The sequence below is a fragment of the Oryx dammah genome, unplaced genomic scaffold, assembly GCF_014754425.2.
Source record: "Oryx dammah isolate SB20612 unplaced genomic scaffold, SCBI_Odam_1.1 HiC_scaffold_9, whole genome shotgun sequence".
NCBI lineage: Eukaryota > Metazoa > Chordata > Mammalia > Artiodactyla > Bovidae > Oryx > Oryx dammah.
In genome coordinates this window covers 54,133,710-54,152,266 of record NW_024070193.1, presented here as the reverse complement: position 1 = coordinate 54,152,266, position 18,557 = coordinate 54,133,710, and the positions used below count along the sequence as shown (strand labels likewise).

General features: G+C 35.7%; 1 protein-coding gene across 1 annotated transcript in view; it reads left to right on the top strand.

The window, feature by feature from the left end:
* STT3B (STT3 oligosaccharyltransferase complex catalytic subunit B) overlaps positions 1-18,557 on the top strand; it is a 100,221-nt gene that overhangs the window by 48,891 nt on the left and 32,773 nt on the right. The window contains exons 2-4 of the mRNA XM_040246325.1: positions 2,781-2,889; positions 6,475-6,762; positions 18,090-18,155. Coding sequence (XP_040102259.1) covers positions 2,781-2,889; positions 6,475-6,762; positions 18,090-18,155 — 463 coding nt within the window. The remainder of the gene's footprint in view (positions 1-2,780; positions 2,890-6,474; positions 6,763-18,089; positions 18,156-18,557) is intronic.

Sequence of the window (18,557 nt, the reverse complement as noted above, 5' to 3'; positions counted from 1 at the left end):
GGGCATGGCAGCGTCTCCCTCTCCAGGGGCCCTGTGGCAGTGATGACTTTTGCTGAAAGCTGTTGTCCTCTCTAGAGCAGGCTACTGGGGTCTGCTCTGATGAATACTCACGGGGTCCCCCTTTGTGAAAGCTCTCATGGGTGTTGTTGTCCTGCCTAGGTCCACCACAGAGCAGACCATGGGGAGTGCAGGGGTGCCTGCCACGTGGCTGATCCTGGTTGTCTCCAGATGCTTCAGCTAAGCCTGTCACCCTAGTGATCCTCCTTCCATCTGTGTGGTTGCTCTCCATCCTTTGCTTCATTGTGCTGCTATAGGATCTCAGTTCTACTTGAGCTTCCTGTAAATATTTTCCTTTGTGGATAGCTGTCTGTTACTTTTTATTGGGGTTATGAAGGCTGCTGTCACCTACTGTGCCATCTTTTCAAATGCCACCTCTCAAGACACTTTTTGTCTTGTTACTAATTTGCTTTGCATCTTTAACCTTTTTAATATTTAGCTTATTTTTAATTTGACATTCAAAAACTCAAATAGTGCTTTTACCATACTTTATTTCACAGTAATAGTAACAGTAGCCTCTGGGTGCTTTAGGGACATTATATTGTTTATTTATCAAAGCCACCTTATTGACATGGGTACAATTGTTATTCCTTCTTTACAGAGGAAGAAACTAGACCACAGAGAATGGTCTAGCCAAGGTCACATAGCTAGTAAGTGTGGAAACAGGATATCCAAACATAGGCAGTATGATTCTAAAACTTGTACTCTAAACCTCCCTTTCAGCCTGTGTGGCTTATCTTACTTCTGAAGTTATTTATTTCATTGGTTGATTTCGATGCTTAGTTTTCATATTGCTTATTTTTCTCATGTTTGATTTTTGGATGTGTGCTTATTTTGTATTAGATCAAGTCTGTTTTAACATATTACAGCATTTTGTTTCTAGTGATCATGCATTGGAAAGTCGTGACTTGCTGTTTGGGAAGGATATAGCAAGCTGATTTTGGATATGAGGATTTCCTATTCATCTGGAAAGCATTGTTCCACTCTTTGAATTACTTGGCTATGTGTGTTGGAGATACCCATGAGGCCCACTTCCTTGCTTGGCAATGGTCGTCTAAGGGGATCCACTTGCCTAGCAGTTCCTATTGCTCATTACCCTGAGGTTGATGCAGGATTTTCTCTTGCCTCTCTCACGCTCTCAGCAACTTTATATTAAATATGAACCATCCTGAATATTGTCTCTTCAACTCTCCCCCTTCCAACACCCAAGCATGCACACATGTGCACACACACACACCATAGTTTGCAGTTACTTCAGGTTGCAGTTTGGACTATGGCTTCTCCATCTCATTTCTTCCTATTTGTTATTTTGTCTTTCATTGATCAAAATTCTCATTCGTTAAGGTCATGTTCTTATTCTACAGTACAGTTACAGTTTGTCTCCCATGGTTGTTTATAACTTAACTCTTTATTTCTGTGATTTTTAGAGTTATAGTTGTTCAGTCGCTAACTCATGTCCAGCTCTTTGCAACCCTGTGGACTGCAGCACTCCAGGCTTCCCTGTCCTTCACCATCTCCTGGAATTTACTCACATTCATGTGCATTGAGTTGGTGATGCTATGTAACCATCTCATCCTCTACCGCCTTTCTCCTTTTGCTTTCAGTCTTTCCCAGCAGCAAGGTCTTTTCCAGTGAGTCAGTTCTTCAATTCAGGTGGCCAAGGAATTGGAGCTTCAACGTCTGTTCTTCCAATAAATATTCAGGGTTAATTTCCTTTAGTATTAACTGATTTGATCCCTAGGAACTCTCAAGAGTCTTCTCCAGCACCACAAATCAAAAGCACCAATTCTTTGGTGCCCAGCCTTCTTTATGATTCAATTCTCATATACATTTGTACCTGACTACCTGGAAAAACCATAGCGTTGACCATACAGACCTTTGTTGATAAAGTACTGTCTCCGCTCTTTTAATACCTGTCTGGATTTGTCATAGCTTTCCTTCCAAGGAGCAGGCTTGCATCTTTTAATTTTGTGACTGCAGTCACCATCCACAGTTATTTTGGAGCCCGAGAAAATAAAATCCGTCACTGTAATCACTTTTTCCCCCTTTTGTTTGCCATGGGGCCATATGCCATGATGTTAGTTTTTTGAATGTAGAGTTTTAAGCCAGCTTTTTCCACTCTCCTCTTTCACCCTCATCAAGAGACTTTTTAGTTCCTCTTCTTCCATTAGAGTGGTGTCATCTGCATATCTGAAGTTGTTGATCCTTCTCCTGGCAATCTTGATTCCAGCTTGTGATTCATCCAGCCAAGCATTTTGCTTCTGCATATAAGTTAAATAAGCAGAAATTGAAAGCAGTTACATTGAATGTACAAGCTTCATTTTGGTGCTGTATTCTGTTAGTGGTTTTTAATCTTTTGAGAGTCATTGACATCTTTGAAGATTTGGGAAATTTTATGTACCATCACATTTTTTGTTCAGATGCATAGCTATGTACCATCTGTACCCCAAGCAATGGCCAAATGTTAATTTGATCATTACTAGTTTTGTAGACTTGTTTTTGGGGGGAGAATGGGCTTTGTTTTTAGTTATTTTTAGAGGTATAAGCCAATTTCTTAGAAAATAATCTGTTGTTCAGGTTTGAGGAAAATTGTTATGAAAGATATATAGCCATAGATTTATTTATAAAGAGTTAAATATAAAGTATAGTATTAGAAAGCTAGAGCTATTTCTTTCCAGTAAACCAAGTTTTATAACATTTCTTTTTTTTCCTGTTTTCTCTAGGTTTAACTATAGATCAACACATCATCTTGCGTCGCATGGGTTTTATGAATTTTTAAATTGGTTTGATGAAAGAGCATGGTATCCACTAGGAAGAATAGTAGGTGGTACTGTAAGTATAAATGCAGTTATTCATGTTAATCTTAAATTTTTTCAGTGATTTGAGTAAATCATTCATCACTAAAGTGATGGCAGTTCTTAAAAGTTTTTTTTATAGTTAACTGATATGTTTTCTCTGGCTAATTATCTGTTATTTAATTTGTTAAATCTCTTTTCTTGATACTCTTCTTCACACACCCCCACCCCCAGCCTGTTTTGGGGTAATCTCATAGTAGCCATTATTTCTGACAGGTGGTGAAGGTTAGGAGGAGAAGCTCTTGTCACACTCTTAAGTTCAGGTTACTTGTGTTTTTGTTTTGTTCTATAGAAGCTTTATTGAAAACATTTTGGAAGGAAATAAAAATGTAGAACAGTCAGATAATTCTAATTTTCCAGGTCCTAAATCTGTCTCAAATTACTCCGGGTGGATTAGGTATTGTTCACAATTTATGGGAAATTATAATGTCCAGAGGATGATAGAAAGGAAAATGTTTTTAGGATTTGGGATGTAAGGAGAATGGTTTGAGAGAAAATGAAAGACAAGGCACCTACTGGAGAAACATATACATTTAATATTTTTCTCTTGATCACTTTTGTTAGAGGTTTATCAATTTTAGTAGATTCTTTAACCCATTAAACTTTGTTGATTATTAAATATTTGTCTTGTGTTACCTTCCGTTTGTTTCCTTCCTCCTACTTTCTTGAGTTTGATGTTGATATCTAGTTTCCTGATATAGTTTGCTCAATAATTTTCAACTTTTCTTTGTTACTAACGTATTTGTTTTGAAGCTTCAAATTGCCTCATGATTACTGTTTTAGCTACATTGCTTAAGTTTGGATATGTAGTGTTTTCATTATCATTCAAGTCAAAATGTATTTTAATTTCTGTTATAATTTTCTCTGATTCATGAGTTACTTAGGACTGTATTTAACTTTTAAACATAAGAGATTTCCTCCTCATCTTATTTTGCTTTTTACTTCAAATATATTAATGTTAGAAAACAAATTCTATAATTTTAATCCTTTGAAATTTATTGAGACATGATTTGTGGCCCCAAGATATAGCCAAATTTTATAATTGTTCCCTCTTCCTTTGGAAGGAATATGTTCTCCATGATAGTGAGATGTTATATTTATAAAATCTGGGACATCTTTTTATCTTTGTAAATAGGAATAATGATACAAAAAAATAGTCATGATAGCCTCTGAGGTTGATAGAAAGGTGTTGAATGGTGAAAGGTGTGGTAGATGACTATTATCTATACTGCTTGTGGTGTGAATGCTGTCATATATTTTATTGTACTAATCTTTGATTACTATAGTTTGTTTCCTGGTATGTTTATAACTTTTTTCTTGAATTCACCCTCAGTGAAGGCTGGTTTTCTGAGATTCCTAGTGTCATGGTATTTGGAACCATCCTTACAATAATCTTTTATACTTCCTTTTGCTGGAGTCCTCAGAAGTTTAGGACTGTTTTTAGAGGTTGTTTCTCAGTCTACGTTTCTTATATGTGAAGTTGTTTTAAATGTGGAGAGGGCTTCCCTGCTGACTCAGTGGTAAAGAACCCTCCTGCCAGTGTAGGAGATACAGGTTGGATCCCTGGGTCGGGAAGGTCCCCTGGAGAAGCAAATGGGAACCCACTCCAGTATTATTGCCTGAAGAATCCCGTGGACAGAGGAGCCTGGTTGGCTACAGTCTATGGGGTTGCAAAGAGTCGGACATGACTTAGTGACTGAGCTTGCATGTATAAATGTGGAACCCATACTCACCCATGTGGTGAATGAGTTATTTCTTATTTTGTTTCTATTTAAAGGTTTGGAAGTAAGGCAGAAGTTGCTTACTGTTTCATTTGATGGATGGGTAGAATTCATCTAGTTTCATAAACAGGCCCTGGGTTTGTGCTGGGAATTAGGCCTTTTTTTAAATCTCAGTGGTGAGCAATAACTATCTCCCAACCACCTCAAGTACCTAAAGTATATATTAGGGCCTCGAGTGTTTTTTTTTTTTTTTTTTTTAAGACTCTCGTGGTATCAGTGCCTAGTTTGAAATGCTTCTTTATGTTTAGAACCTTCCGAGTTCTCTTTCTTTTAAGGTTAAACATGCCTTTTTTGTTGTTGAGTGGTTTTGTTTGTCTAGAATACCTTGATCTTTTCATCTAATACTTCTATGTATTATTTTGTATGTCAGTTCAATCTACCATATTTAGATATTTTCAGATTTATTTTCATTAAAAAAAATATTGCCAGCAAAACTATTTACTTGGGACCTGGTATTGTATATGTAATGGAACAAAATTTTAATTTTTAAGAATGGTGATGATTGCCATACTTTTTCCCCTTTCCTTACCCCACTCTCCTTCCATGAGTTCAATAGATATTGTGCATCTATTTTATGCCTATCATTATTATTTGGATGCTGGGGAAATTTTTCATGTTATCCTGGAGCTTGTAGTCTCTGAGAGTGTTTGTTTATTTATTTATTTTTGGACATGCTGTGCAGCATGTGAGATCTTAGTTGCCCTACCAGGGATTGAACCCATGCTCCCTGCATTGGAAGTGCGAACTCTTAATCACTGGATCACCAGGAAAGTCCCCAAGGGTATTTACTTAATAGACAGTAAGTAAATAAGTAAAATAAATACTATGTGAAATGGTGGTAAGTGCTGTGGAGAAAAAGCAAAGGAGTGGGTTTAAAGACCATGGACAGTTGGCAAATAGTATGGTTCAGGAAGTAAATTTATAACATTCTTTGTAGTTTCAGTGATGGAGAAAGAAAAAGTCTTTTAGGATGTAGCTAAGGATGAAACAGAGAAGGCAATGGCACCCTACTCCAGCACTTTTGCCTGGAAAATCCCATGGATGGAAGAGCTGTATAAATACACAGTTTAATCACCAATAGCTCAGAATTAATGTCCTGTTTATTGTTCATTGAATCTTAAATGTTTCATGTTCCTCCTTTGGGGAGAGGTTGAAGAGTACAGCTGTTGTTAACTGGGCCTATTCTAGTAGATTTGCTTTCCATTGTTAAGTATTTTAAGAAGTGTAAAAATGTCAACCTTCGAGGAGTTCCAAAATATTATATTTGAATTCACTAACTAGTCCTCCTTTTCCTAGCTAGAATTGTTCAATTTCCAGATCTTGACTTTGAAGGGAGGAAGAAATCATTTATAAATATCACTTAAATAATAACTGCACATAAATTTTTTTCATCTTCTGTTTGTTTCTCAATCCCTTAAACACAATTATGGGCAAAATTGTTAAAACCTCATACTTAAGGATGTGTTAGAATCCTGTTTATAGTGAAAGATAGAGTTAGTGGGGACAATTAGAAAGTTACCCAGTGTTCCATCATTAAACATCTTTACTTTTAATACTTCATTCAGTCTGATCTTTCTTCTTTTGCTTAAATATGTATTTCTACATATGATAATTTTTTGTGTCCAGTTGAAAAAGAACATTTAATTTTGTAGTATGTAAAGAAGGCAAACTGTTGGTGTGAGCTTATTCTCAACCTAATTATTTGATAATAAAGAGCTTAGTGTTTTCAACTACCTCCTTATATTTGTAATTAAATTTTCCTTTTTTTTTTTTTTTCATAGGTTTACCCAGGGTTGATGATAACAGCTGGCCTTATCCATTGGATTTTAAATACTTTGAACATAACAGTTCACATCAGAGATGTATGTGTGTTCCTGGCACCAACTTTCAGCGGCCTTACGTCTATATCTACTTTCCTGCTTACCAGAGAACTGTGGAACCAAGGCGCAGGGCTGTTAGCCGCTTGCTTCATTGCCATTGTGCCAGGCTACATTTCTCGGTCAGTAGCTGGGTCCTTTGATAATGAAGGCATCGCTATTTTTGCACTTCAGTTCACATATTACTTGTGGGTAAGTAACACTTGATGTTTTGTTATCATTAATACCCATGAACTTTCTACTGAAAGTTGTCATTATAGTTGCATGCAGAAAACTGTTACTGTTCATGACAATTAAGTCACAGCTCTAATAAAAGAGGCTATTGGAAAGTAAGCTGTTGATTTTTTTTGTCGTTTCTTTACTAGTGGGGAGAGAGGTTAAAATTACTTAAGAAAGTTGAAGTGTGGTTCATTGGCTTAGGATGTTGAATTCTGTGTGTGAAATTTGCATTATTTTACTGGTGCAAGTTGTTTCTTCTTTCCCTGTCTGTATACCTTCTGTTTCTTTTTCTTGTCTTGCTGTATTAACTAGTACTTCCAGTATGATGTTGAAGAGGTGTAGTAAGATGATCCCCGCCTTGTTCCTTTTCTTAGTGGGAAAGCTTTGAGTTTCTCACTATTAAACATGTTGGTTATAGGTTTTTTTGATAGATCTTATTTATCAAGTTGAAGAAGATACACTTTAGTTTGTTGAGAGAGTTTATCATGAGTGGATGTTGGATTTTGTCAAATGCATTTTCTCTACTGATACATGATTGATCCTTGAACAACACAGGTTTGAACTGTGCAGATCCATTTATACATATATATTGTTTTCTATTAAATACATACTACAGTACTTCACAATTTGGTTGAATCCATAGATCTGGACCCAAGGATTTTGTAAGGGCCCTACTAAAAAGTTATATGTGGATTTTCTTATGCCAAGGAGGTAGTCACTGCTGTAACCTCTGCCTTGTTCAAGGGTCAATTATAGTTACATATAGTTATAACTATATGTAAATTCTTTGACTTTTTGATGTCATGAATACATTATTTTCAAATGTTGAACCAGTATTTCATACTTGGGATAAATCTCACTTGGTCATGCTATATAATTCTTAAAATATCTTGTTAGACTTGATTTCCTAATATCTTGTTGAGGATTTTGTATCTAATAAGAGAGATAATGGTCTGTAGTTTTCTTTTCTTGTAATGTCTTTGGTTTTACTATTGGGTCAATACTGGCCTTGTAGAATGAGTTAGGAAGTATTTCCTCTGCTTCTGTTTCCAGAAAGAGATTGCAGAGAATTGTTGTCATTTTTATTTATTCTTTTTTAATCATTTGGTAGAATTCACGAGTGAACTCCCCCTTGGCCTGGTGCTTTCTGTTTTGGAATGTTATTAATTATTTATTTATTCCATTTCTTTAATAGATAGAGATCTAATCAGATTTTCTGTTTCTTTCTGTTTGAGTATTAGCAGATATTTTCTTTCAAGAAATTGGTTCATTTCATTTAGGTTATCAAGTTTTTGGACATAGAGTTCATTGTATTTCTTCATTATCCTTTCAGTGAATGTCCATGGGATCTGTAGTGATGTTCCTTCTTCCATTTCCAATATTAGTATTTGTGTCTTCTTTTTTTATTAGCCTGGCCTAGAGGTTTGTTGATTTTTGTTTAGCTTTCAAAGAACCAGCTTTTGGTTTTATTGATTTTTCTTTATAAATTTCCTGTTTTCAATTTCATTGATTTCTGCCCTGGTTCTTAATTCTGCTTTCTTTGGATATAAATTACCCTTCTTTTTCTAGGTTCCTAAAGTGGAAACTTAGATAATTGTCTTAGATCTGTCTTTTCTATTGTTTACATTCAGTGCTATAAATGTCCATACGTACCACTGCTTTTTGCTGTATCCCGTAAATTTTGATCCATTGTGTTTTCATTTTTATTTAGCACTATTTTGAAATTTCTCTTGAGGTTTTGACTGTGCTTATTTAAAGGTATGTTTAACTTCCATATATTTTGAGACTTTCTAGTTATTTTTCTATTAGTGATTTTTTGTTTGATTTCATTGTGGGCTGAGAATACATATTATATGACTTTTATTCTATTAAATTTGTTACGATGTGTTTTATGGCCCAGATGTTATTTATCTTGGTGAATATTCCATGCTGACTTGAGAGGAACATGTATTCTTCTATTACTGGATGAATTTGTCTTTAGATGTCCACCATAGCCAGTATCCGTCCACCATAGCCAGTATCCAGTTGATTGGTGGTGGTGTTGAGTTTTAGCTCTATCCTTACTGATTTTCTACCTGCTAGATCCATCTGTCTGAGAGAAGGGTTTTAAGTCTCCAATTATGATAGTGGATTTATCCATTTATGCTTGTGGCTCTATTAGTTTTTCCTCATGTAGTTTGACACTCTGTTGTTAGACATGTACACTTGAAGGATTGTTTTGCTGTCTTTGAGAATTAATCCCTTTTTCATTATATAATGCACTTCTTGATCTCTGATAGCTTTCCTTGCTTTGAGGTAGGCTTTCTTATATGTATCTTTATCAGTTCAGTTCACTCAATCATGACCAACTCTTTGCAACACCATGGACTGCAGTACACCAGGCCTCCCTGTCCATCACCAACTCCCAGAGCTTGCTCAAACTCATGTCCATCGAGTTGGTGATGCCATCCAACCATCTCATCCTCTGTCGTCTCCTTCTCCTCCTGCCTTCAATCTTTCCCAGCATCAGGGTCTTTTCTAATGAGTCAGTTCTTTGCATCAGGTGGCCAAAGGATTGGAGCTTCAGCTTCAGCATCATTTTTTCTAATGAATATTTAGGACTGATTTCCTTTAAGATTGACTGGTTTGATCTCCTTGCAGTCCAGTGGATTCTCAAGAATCTTCTCCAACACCACAGTTCAAAAGCATCAGTTCTTTGGTGCTCAGCTTTCTTTATAGTCCAACTCTCACATCCATAATGACTACTGGAAAAACCGTAGCTTTGACTAGATGGACCTTTGTCAGCAAAGTAATGTCTCTGCTTTCTAATATGCTGTCTAGGTTGGTCATAGCTTTTCTTCCACGGAGCAAGTGTCTTAATTTCATGGCTGCAATCACCATCTGCAGTGATTTTGGAGCCCAAGAAAATGAAGTCTGTCACTGTTTCCATTGTTTTCCCATCTATTTGCCATGAAGTGATGGGACTGGATGCCATGATCTTCATTTTTTTGAATGTTGAGCTTTAAGCCAGCTTTTTCACTTTCCTCTTTCCCTTTCATCAAGAGGCTCTTTAGTTCTTTGCTTTCTGCCATAAGGGTGGTGTCATCTGCATATCTGAGGTTAGTGATATTTCTCCTGGCAATCTTGATTCGAGCTTGTGCTTCATTCAGCCCATTTTGCATGATGTGCTCTGCGTATAAGTATCTTTATATATACTTCAAATTTTTTTAATTCTTTAAAAAAATTATTTATTTTTGGCTGCACTGGATCTCCATTGTGGCACTCAGTACTCTTCATTACTGCATGTGAGCTTTCTTTAGTTGTGCGTGGACTTCTTGTAGAGCACGAGATCCAGGACGGGCAGGCTTCAGTAGTCGTGCCACTTGGGTTCAGTGGGATCTTAGTTCCCAAACCAGGGGTCGAACCTATGTCCCCTGCATTGACAGGTGAATTTTTAACCACTGGGCAACCAGGTGAGGCCCTGTATCTTTATATTCAAAGTGGGTTTCTTGTAGACAGCGTATAGTTGGGTCTTGGTTTTTGATGCACCCTGACAATTTGTTTTTTTAATTTGTGCATGTAGACCATTGACGTTCAAAGTGATTCTTGACTATAATTGGTTTAATATTTACCACACATGTTACTGTTTTCTGTTTGGTACTCTTGTTCTCTATTCTTTTTCTGCCTTTTGTGGTTTGAACTGTGCATTTCTTGTGTTCTGCTTTCTCTCTTTCTGGCACATCAGTTATGCTTTTTTAAACTGTATAGTGGTTGCCATAGAGTTTGCAGCAGACATACACAGCTGATTGAAGTTCACTTTCAAAGAATACTATACAGGCGTACCTCATTTTAATGCACTTCACAAATACTGCATTTTTACAAATTGAAGGTTTGTGGCAACCCTGCATCAAGTGAGTCTGTCAGCACTAGACATTTGCTCACTTCATGTCTGTCATATTTTGGTTTTTCTCACAATATTTCAAACTTTTTCATTATTTTATTTGTTACACAGTGATCTGTAATCAGATTTTTGATGTTACCCTGGCAAAACGATTATAACTCCCTAAAGGTTCAGATGATGGTTAGCATTTTTTAGCAATAAAGGATTCTTTAAAGCATTATGTGTTGTTGTAGTAAACATAATGTACTCTTAATACTGGGGACTTTGCAGGTGGCTCAGTGCTGAAGAACCCACCTGCCAGTGCAGGAGTTGCTGGTTTGACCCCTGGGTCGGGAAGGCCCCTGGAGAGGGAGATGGCACCCCACTCCATTCGTGTGTGGGGGTCCCATGGACAGGGAGCCTGGTGGGCTGCAGCGCATGGGGAGAGCAGAAGAAGCATGACTTAGCAACTGAACAACAACAACTCATAATAGACTCCAGCCTAGTGTAGACATGTCTTTTATATTCATTGGGAAACAAATTTGTATGACTGGCTTTACTACAATATTCAGTTTATTGTAGTGGTCTGGAACTAAACCTGCAATATATCTGAACTCTGCGTGTACCACTTTATAGGCAGTGTGAGAACTTTATAGTAACAAAGTAATCCTTGTATCATTACTGTCATTACTTTCATATGTAATACATAATAGATTACATTGTTGGTATTATTATTTTCAATAAACTTATCTATTGAATCAATTAAGAATAAGAAAACTAAAAGTTTTTAATTTCCCTTCACTTATTCTGACTTTGATGCTGTTCCTTTCTTTAGATTCAGATCTATGTTGTTTTCCTTCTTGTTAAAGAACTTCTAGCTTTTATTGCAAGACAAATCTGCTGTCAACAAATTTCCTCAATTTTCATTTATCTGAGAAAGTCTTGAAGCATAATTTCACCAGGCCCAAATTTCTAGATTATTTTTTCTTTTTTTCCTTTCTCAGTTCTTACAAATTTCACTCTAATCTCGTCTTGCTTGCATGGTTTCTGAATAGAGGTCATGTGATCATTATCCTTGTCCTTCTAGACGTAAGGTGTCTTTACCTCTGGCTTCTTTTAGGGTTTTTTCATTATCATATTTTCTGTAGTTTGAAAAAGATACGCCTAGGTGTGGTTGGTTCTTATTTATTGCTTATCATTTGAGGTTTCTGAATCTGTAGTTTGGTTTCTGACTTTATTTAGGGGAAATTATCAGTTATTGTTTCAAATATTCTCTCTCTCCTCTCCTGGTACTTTTATTACATGTATGCTATATCTTTTGAGGTCTTTTAACTAATAGATAGTATTTAACATATATTAAGTACATATTTTGACAATATGTATGGCTGGATCTTGATAGTATAATGCCAAGTGGAAAAATAAATTGAGGTAGAATACATACAATAATTTTAAGTAGTACAGACTATATTGTATATTGTTAGTTTATACTTACTGATAATGAAAGTATAAAAGTATGGCATTTATCCATCATATATACCAACTTTATGATAGTGGTTACTCTTGAGTATGGGTGAGTGATACTAAGGAAGTACGAAGGGGGAGGTTCAACTATTTCTGTTAAAAACTTTTTTTTAATAAGATCTTCTAGAGCAAATATGTTTTATTTGCATTTGGAGGTCGGGATGGCTATTATTCTCTACTCTTCTATATGTTTGAAACCTTTTGTAATAAAATTTTAAAATAATATATTTTATCTGTTGGGAATTTAAAAACATAGAAAACTAAAGAACCATCACCCAGGTATTACTGTCATTTGCATTTTGTCATAGTTTAAAATTTTTTCATGCTTTATGAAATGCAAAAGTGTTACTGTTTAAATAGTTTTTTTTATTCTTTTAAAAAATAGCATGAGTCTGAACCATTGCAGTAGTGCCTTAACTGGCATGTTAATTACCTTTCATCATTTAAAAATTTAAGAAATTGGAACAAAATTCATGACATAAATTCACTTTCAACCATTCTTTTTTTAAAAAAAAAAACAAACTTTATTTTGCTTTACAACACTGTATTGGTTTTGCCATACATTGACATGAATCCGCCACGGGTGTATGAGTTCCCAATCCTGAACCCCCCTCCCACCTCCTACCCCGTGTCATCTCTCTGGATCATCCCCGTGCACCAGCCCCAAGCATCCTGTATCGAACATAGACTGGCGATTCGTTTCTTACATGATAGTATACATGTTTCAGTGCCATTCTCCCAAATCATCCCACCCTCTCCCTCTCCCACAGAGTCCAAAAGTCCGTTCTATACATCTGTGTCTCTTTTGCTGTCTCGCATACACAGTTCAGTGGCTTTTGGTATCCTCTGTTTACTTGCAGAACATTTTATACCCCCTAAGGAAATCTTGAACCTCCCCATTCCTTATTTTTTAATTTCTGTTTGAAGACTTATTATTCTGGACATTTCACATAGGTAAAATCCACATAAACAATGCATTCACTTGGCATAATCTTCAGTATTTTTGACATGTATCAGTATTTCTTTTTTGTGGTTGAATAACCCATTGAATTGCATTGTATTGTATTGTATGGCTTCCCTGATGGCTCAGATGGTAAAGAATCTCCCTCCAATACGGGAGACCTGGGTTTGATCCCCAGGTTGGGAAGATCCTCTGGAGAAGGGAATGGCAACCCATGCCAGTATTCTTGCCTGGAGAATTCCATAGACAGAGGGGCCTGGCAGGCTAAAGTCCATAGGGTCTCAAAAGAGTTGGACATGATTGAGCAAGTAACACTTTCCCTTTCAACCCATCGTATATATACCACATGTTTAAAATCCATTAGCTGATGGACACTGAGTTGTTTTCAAGTATTAACTATTAGGAGTAATACTGCCAGTGCACATTTGTGTACTCGTTTTTGTGTGGACATACATATATTTTCATTTCTCTTCCATATATATGTAAGAGTGGAATTGGGGGATTTGCCAGACTATTTCCCACAGTGGTTTCCCCCTTTTACATTTCCACTGGTAGTGTATGAGGATTTTAATTTCTCCTGATCCTCACCAAAACTACCCCCCCGCCCCAGGTTTTTTCGTTTGTTTTACTTAACTGTTGGTATGAAGTGGTATCTCATGGTTGTTGCTTTGGGTTTTTTGTGTGTGTTTTTAAATTGTGGTAGAATATATGTAACATAAAATATACTATCTTAACTATTTGTAAATGTAGAGTTCAGTAGTGTGTAGCATTCAGTAGATTTATAATGTTATACAGTTGTCACCACCATCCATTGCCATCGTGTTCCATAACTGCCCATTTTAATCTTCCCCGGCCCCTGACCCACCACCATTCTCCTTTCTGTCTCTATGATTTTAACAGCTCTTAAGTATTTCATATAAATGGAATCGTACATTTTTGTCTCTTTGTGGCTGGCTTATTTCACTTAGTGTAATGTCCTCAAGATTCATCTATGCTGTGGCATATGTCAGAGTTTCCTTTTTTATGGCTGAAAATAATATTCCATTGTATCTATATACCACCTTTTGTTTATCCATTCATTTGTCGATGGACAATTTGGTTGCCTCCATGTTTTAGCTAACATGGGTATACAAATATCTCTTACAGACCTTGCTTTCAATTATTTTGGGTATATACCCAGAAGTGAAATTGCTGGGTCATGGGTGAGTTCTATTGCAATTTTTTGAGAAGCCACCATATTGTTTTCTGTAGCAACTGTACTATTTTACATTCCTACTAGCAGTAGGTCTGTTTGAGTTAGTTTTTGTATATGCTGGTAAGGGTCCAACTTCATTATTTTGCACATTGATGTCCAGTTTGCTCAGCACTGGGTACTGAAGGGACTGTGGTTCCCCATTGAAAACACTTGGCGCCCTTATTGAAAATCATTTGACTATATATACAAAAGTCTGTGAGTTTTTTATTTTGTTCCATTGACCTCTCAGTATATATGTGTCTTCATGCCAACACCACACTGATTTCTTTAGCTGTGGAGTAAGTTTTAAAATCAGGAGGTGTTTGTCCTCTCTGTTCTTTTTCAGGATTCCTTTGGCTACTAGGGGTCCTTTGAGATTCCATATGAATTTTAGGGTGGGTTTTTACTTCTGCAAAGAAAAAATCGTCGGATTTTGATATGGATCGTATTGACTCTGTAGATTACTTTGGGTAGTATTATCATCTTCCAGTCTATGAATAATCATGGGGTGTTTCCATTTCTGTCTTCTTTAAACAGTGTTTTACAGTTTTTATCATGCAAGTCTTTTACTTCATTAGTTTAATTTTATTCCTTTTGATGCTATTGGAAATTTTTTGTAATATCCTTCTTGCATTGCTATTGGTTAGTATATAGAAATGCACTGGGGTTTATTTATTTATTTCTTCTGTGTTGACTTGTATCTTGCTGTTTTGCTGAGTTCATTTGTTAGCTCTAGCAGGTTTTGTATGGGGGAGCTTTTTTCATATGAGATCATATCTGTGAACAAGGGTGATTTTACTTCTTTCCACCAATTTGGATTCCTTTTATTTATTTTTCTTGTCTAATTGCTCTGAGTAGGACTTAAGTACTGTGTTGAATAGAGGTGGTGAAATTAGGCATCCTTGTCTTCTTCCTGGTCATAGAGGGGAAACTTCAGTCTTTCACCATTGAGTATATTTACTGTACTTTTCATATATGGCTTTTGTTATGTATTACATATTATTAAGTATGTAGTATATTTTATAAACTATAGTATTTTGTATTTTAATGTCATTTACACTTTTTTTATACATGGTATTGCTAGTCTCATATGTGAGTTTGGCTAGATAGAAAGGTCTAGGTCATTTGTTCTTCACTTGAAATTTTTGAAATTGTACTACCATCATGTTGCTTCTTACTGTTAACCTAATTTTATGTGTTTCATAAGAAACGTCTTTTTTTTTTTCCTGAAGAAATAATGAGTTTTTTATTTTTTGTTTTTTACCTATATAGCATTGAAATCTAATAGATTTCCTAAGATATGTATCAAAGTTGGTACTCCTGGTAATGATAAACCCTTTCAACACAATATATTGTTAATTTTTATTTCTGGAAAGCTGTCTTTGATTATAGTTTCAAGTATAGTTTGTTTCACTGTTTGTTTTTCTTGGCTCATCTTCCTCTTTGTTTGAATTCCAGTTCTATCACTTGGAGTTGTTTAAACCTCCTCCATGTCTGTTTCATCAGTTATAAAATGAAAGACAAGTGATACTTATATACACATCCAAATTTGAGGGGAAAAATGATTTCTTTAGGTTTCAAACACTGTAATGGATATAAAGGAAAAATAAAATCCTGTTGCAAAGTGAAAAAAAGAATTACCTTATATGGTTTAAATAAGCTAATTCATGTAAAGGTACAGAACATTGTAAGAACACAGAAAGGGATGAGTAAATGTTTGTTTCCATTGTTACTGTCACCAAAAATAGAGCTAATGTAGATAGAATAGTACTTAGAACAATACTTCTCACCACATTGCATCCTATAGTTGTGGGATTTTAAGTTTCTTCCTGTGCCTTTGTAATCAGCCTTGTCCTTAAACTGTATTACTTGCAATCACAGATCTGATTTCTGTCTGTATTATCTCTGGGAGTTTCTTTTCCGGAATGCCATGTTATAGAAACAGACAGTTTGGGGTGGCCCTTTATATAAGTCTGACTTACTTCATGCAGCTAAATACTTCTGAGAGTCATCTCAGAACATGGTATCTCTTTTTATTATTTTATTTCTCAGTTTTTGCTTAAATTTTTCTAGATCATTATATTAGTCATTTGAGATCATCTCTTCTAATGGAAGGAATCTTCCTGAGTGGTGGCTCAGTGATAAAGAATCACCTGCCAGTGCAGGAGACTCAGGAGATGCGGGTTTGATCCCTGGGCTGGGAAGTGGAAATGGCAACCCACTCCAGTGTTCTTGCCTGGAAAATCCCATGGATAGTGAAGCCTGGCAGGCTACAGGCCATAGAGCTGCAGAGAGTCAGGCGCAGTTGAGCACTCATACACTTCTAATATAAGCAGTTTCCCATTATGGACTATTTTAACTTCACTGCACTAACTTTTTTTGAGAAATAATTTACATACTATAAAATTTAGCCTTTCAAAGTATACGGTTCAGTGGCTTTCAGTATATGAATAAAGTTATAAAACAAACTTCCAGATTATAGTTTTCTTGCTTTAAAAATTTTAAATATTTTAACATATCCCCTCCCCATAGGACCCATGTTATTTTACCCTGTCCAAAGGGAAACCTTTTCAAAGTTGGCATGGTTTGGGGGAGAAGACCGGAGTATATTTTGGCATACACGTGCACTGTATTCTGAGCAGTGTTTTGGAACACTGAATTCTGAATTCCGAGCAGTGTTTCATAGTCTATTAGAAGTCTCAGGCAGCTCGAAGTGCTGTGAATTAGGAATGTTTTCTCTTTTCTTCCTCTTTCCCTTCCTTTTTTGTTACAATTTCCCCAAAGGTTGATGTCACCTGTGGTTTGTTTTAATGTACTAATAGAAGACCATTTTGAAAATAAGAATTCCTTGAAATAAACTCTGTATAATACTAAGTTGAACTTCCTATCATATCAGGACATAAAGATAGCTCTTAATACAGGATTGCTTATAATGGGCCTTATGTCTATCATTTCTTTTGGACCCTCACTTGATTCATCTTAAAGATGACCCGTTGCTCTTGGCATAAGTATTCAGAGCTTATGCTTTTAAAATTTTAAATTCTCTTTCTGAAGGTGCTGATGTATTTTGCTCTTTCGGGTGAACATATAAACTCTTTGATTAGTTTCTTTTTAGACCATAGACATTTGTCAACTTTTTAAACCTTTGTTTACAGACCATTGTCTTAAGAGTAATTAAGAATTTTACTGACATTAGGTCTTCTAGAAATTTAAGAATATAAACTTAATGAAGATGTTGATTGTGGTGTCTTAAACTTTCCAGCTTAATTTGTTTTCAGAAATGAATGTTCATAATTAATATTGATATATAGATGATCACATTCAGATGAAGAAAAACCACAGATTAAGGTGTTAGGTCTAAGCAAACCTGCCATATAAAAATGTAGAGTTACTAAACAAATTTATTCTTTAGTTTAAAATCTTAATTTGTTGATATTAATCATTTTGAGATAGAAAATAGAACAAATGGAAAAATATACATTGTTTCTTTCGATATGACTCTTTTTACTAAAAACTACATAACTAAAAAAATCAAAGCTACTCCTAAAATGTCTGACTACTGTCCAGTGTTAGTAAGTGAATCTAAGTATCTGTGTAATCTCATTACCCTTTTTAAAGAATAATTTTTGCTTTTTATAATACAAGTTAACTAAACACTTAACCTTTTTTCAATCAACAGGAACATTTATAAACATTTTTATATCAGTTGCTTGTTTGTTTTTTAGGTAAAATCTGTAAAAACTGGGTCAGTTTTTTGGACGATGTGCTGCTGCTTGTCGTATTTCTATATGGTAAGATTTCATACTTGAAACTGAATACATGAGGTCTAAGTCTTCGGCAACTAGACCAGTGCCTTCTCAGTCAGGGCAGTTCTTCACTTCCTTTCTCCTGAAGTCTTTAAGATCTTACTTCATGCATCCTCTTTCCTTACTACCATTTTCTTCCCTACTCCTATCTTCAGGGTCTTGTATGGACTTCTACTTTATGGGTGATGGAGGACTAATACTCAACCTCTCAAACATAATATTTGCAGCAAGTGAACACAAAAATTTTCTTTCAGATGTACAACTTTTTGTAAATGGGTTAACCTGTGAACTGCTTGTCTAATTTTTTCGACAGGTTACTTAAGATTGGAGTTCAGTATCACCTCTTTAATCTCCTGCCTTTCTTTTCACACCACAGCCTATATGGTT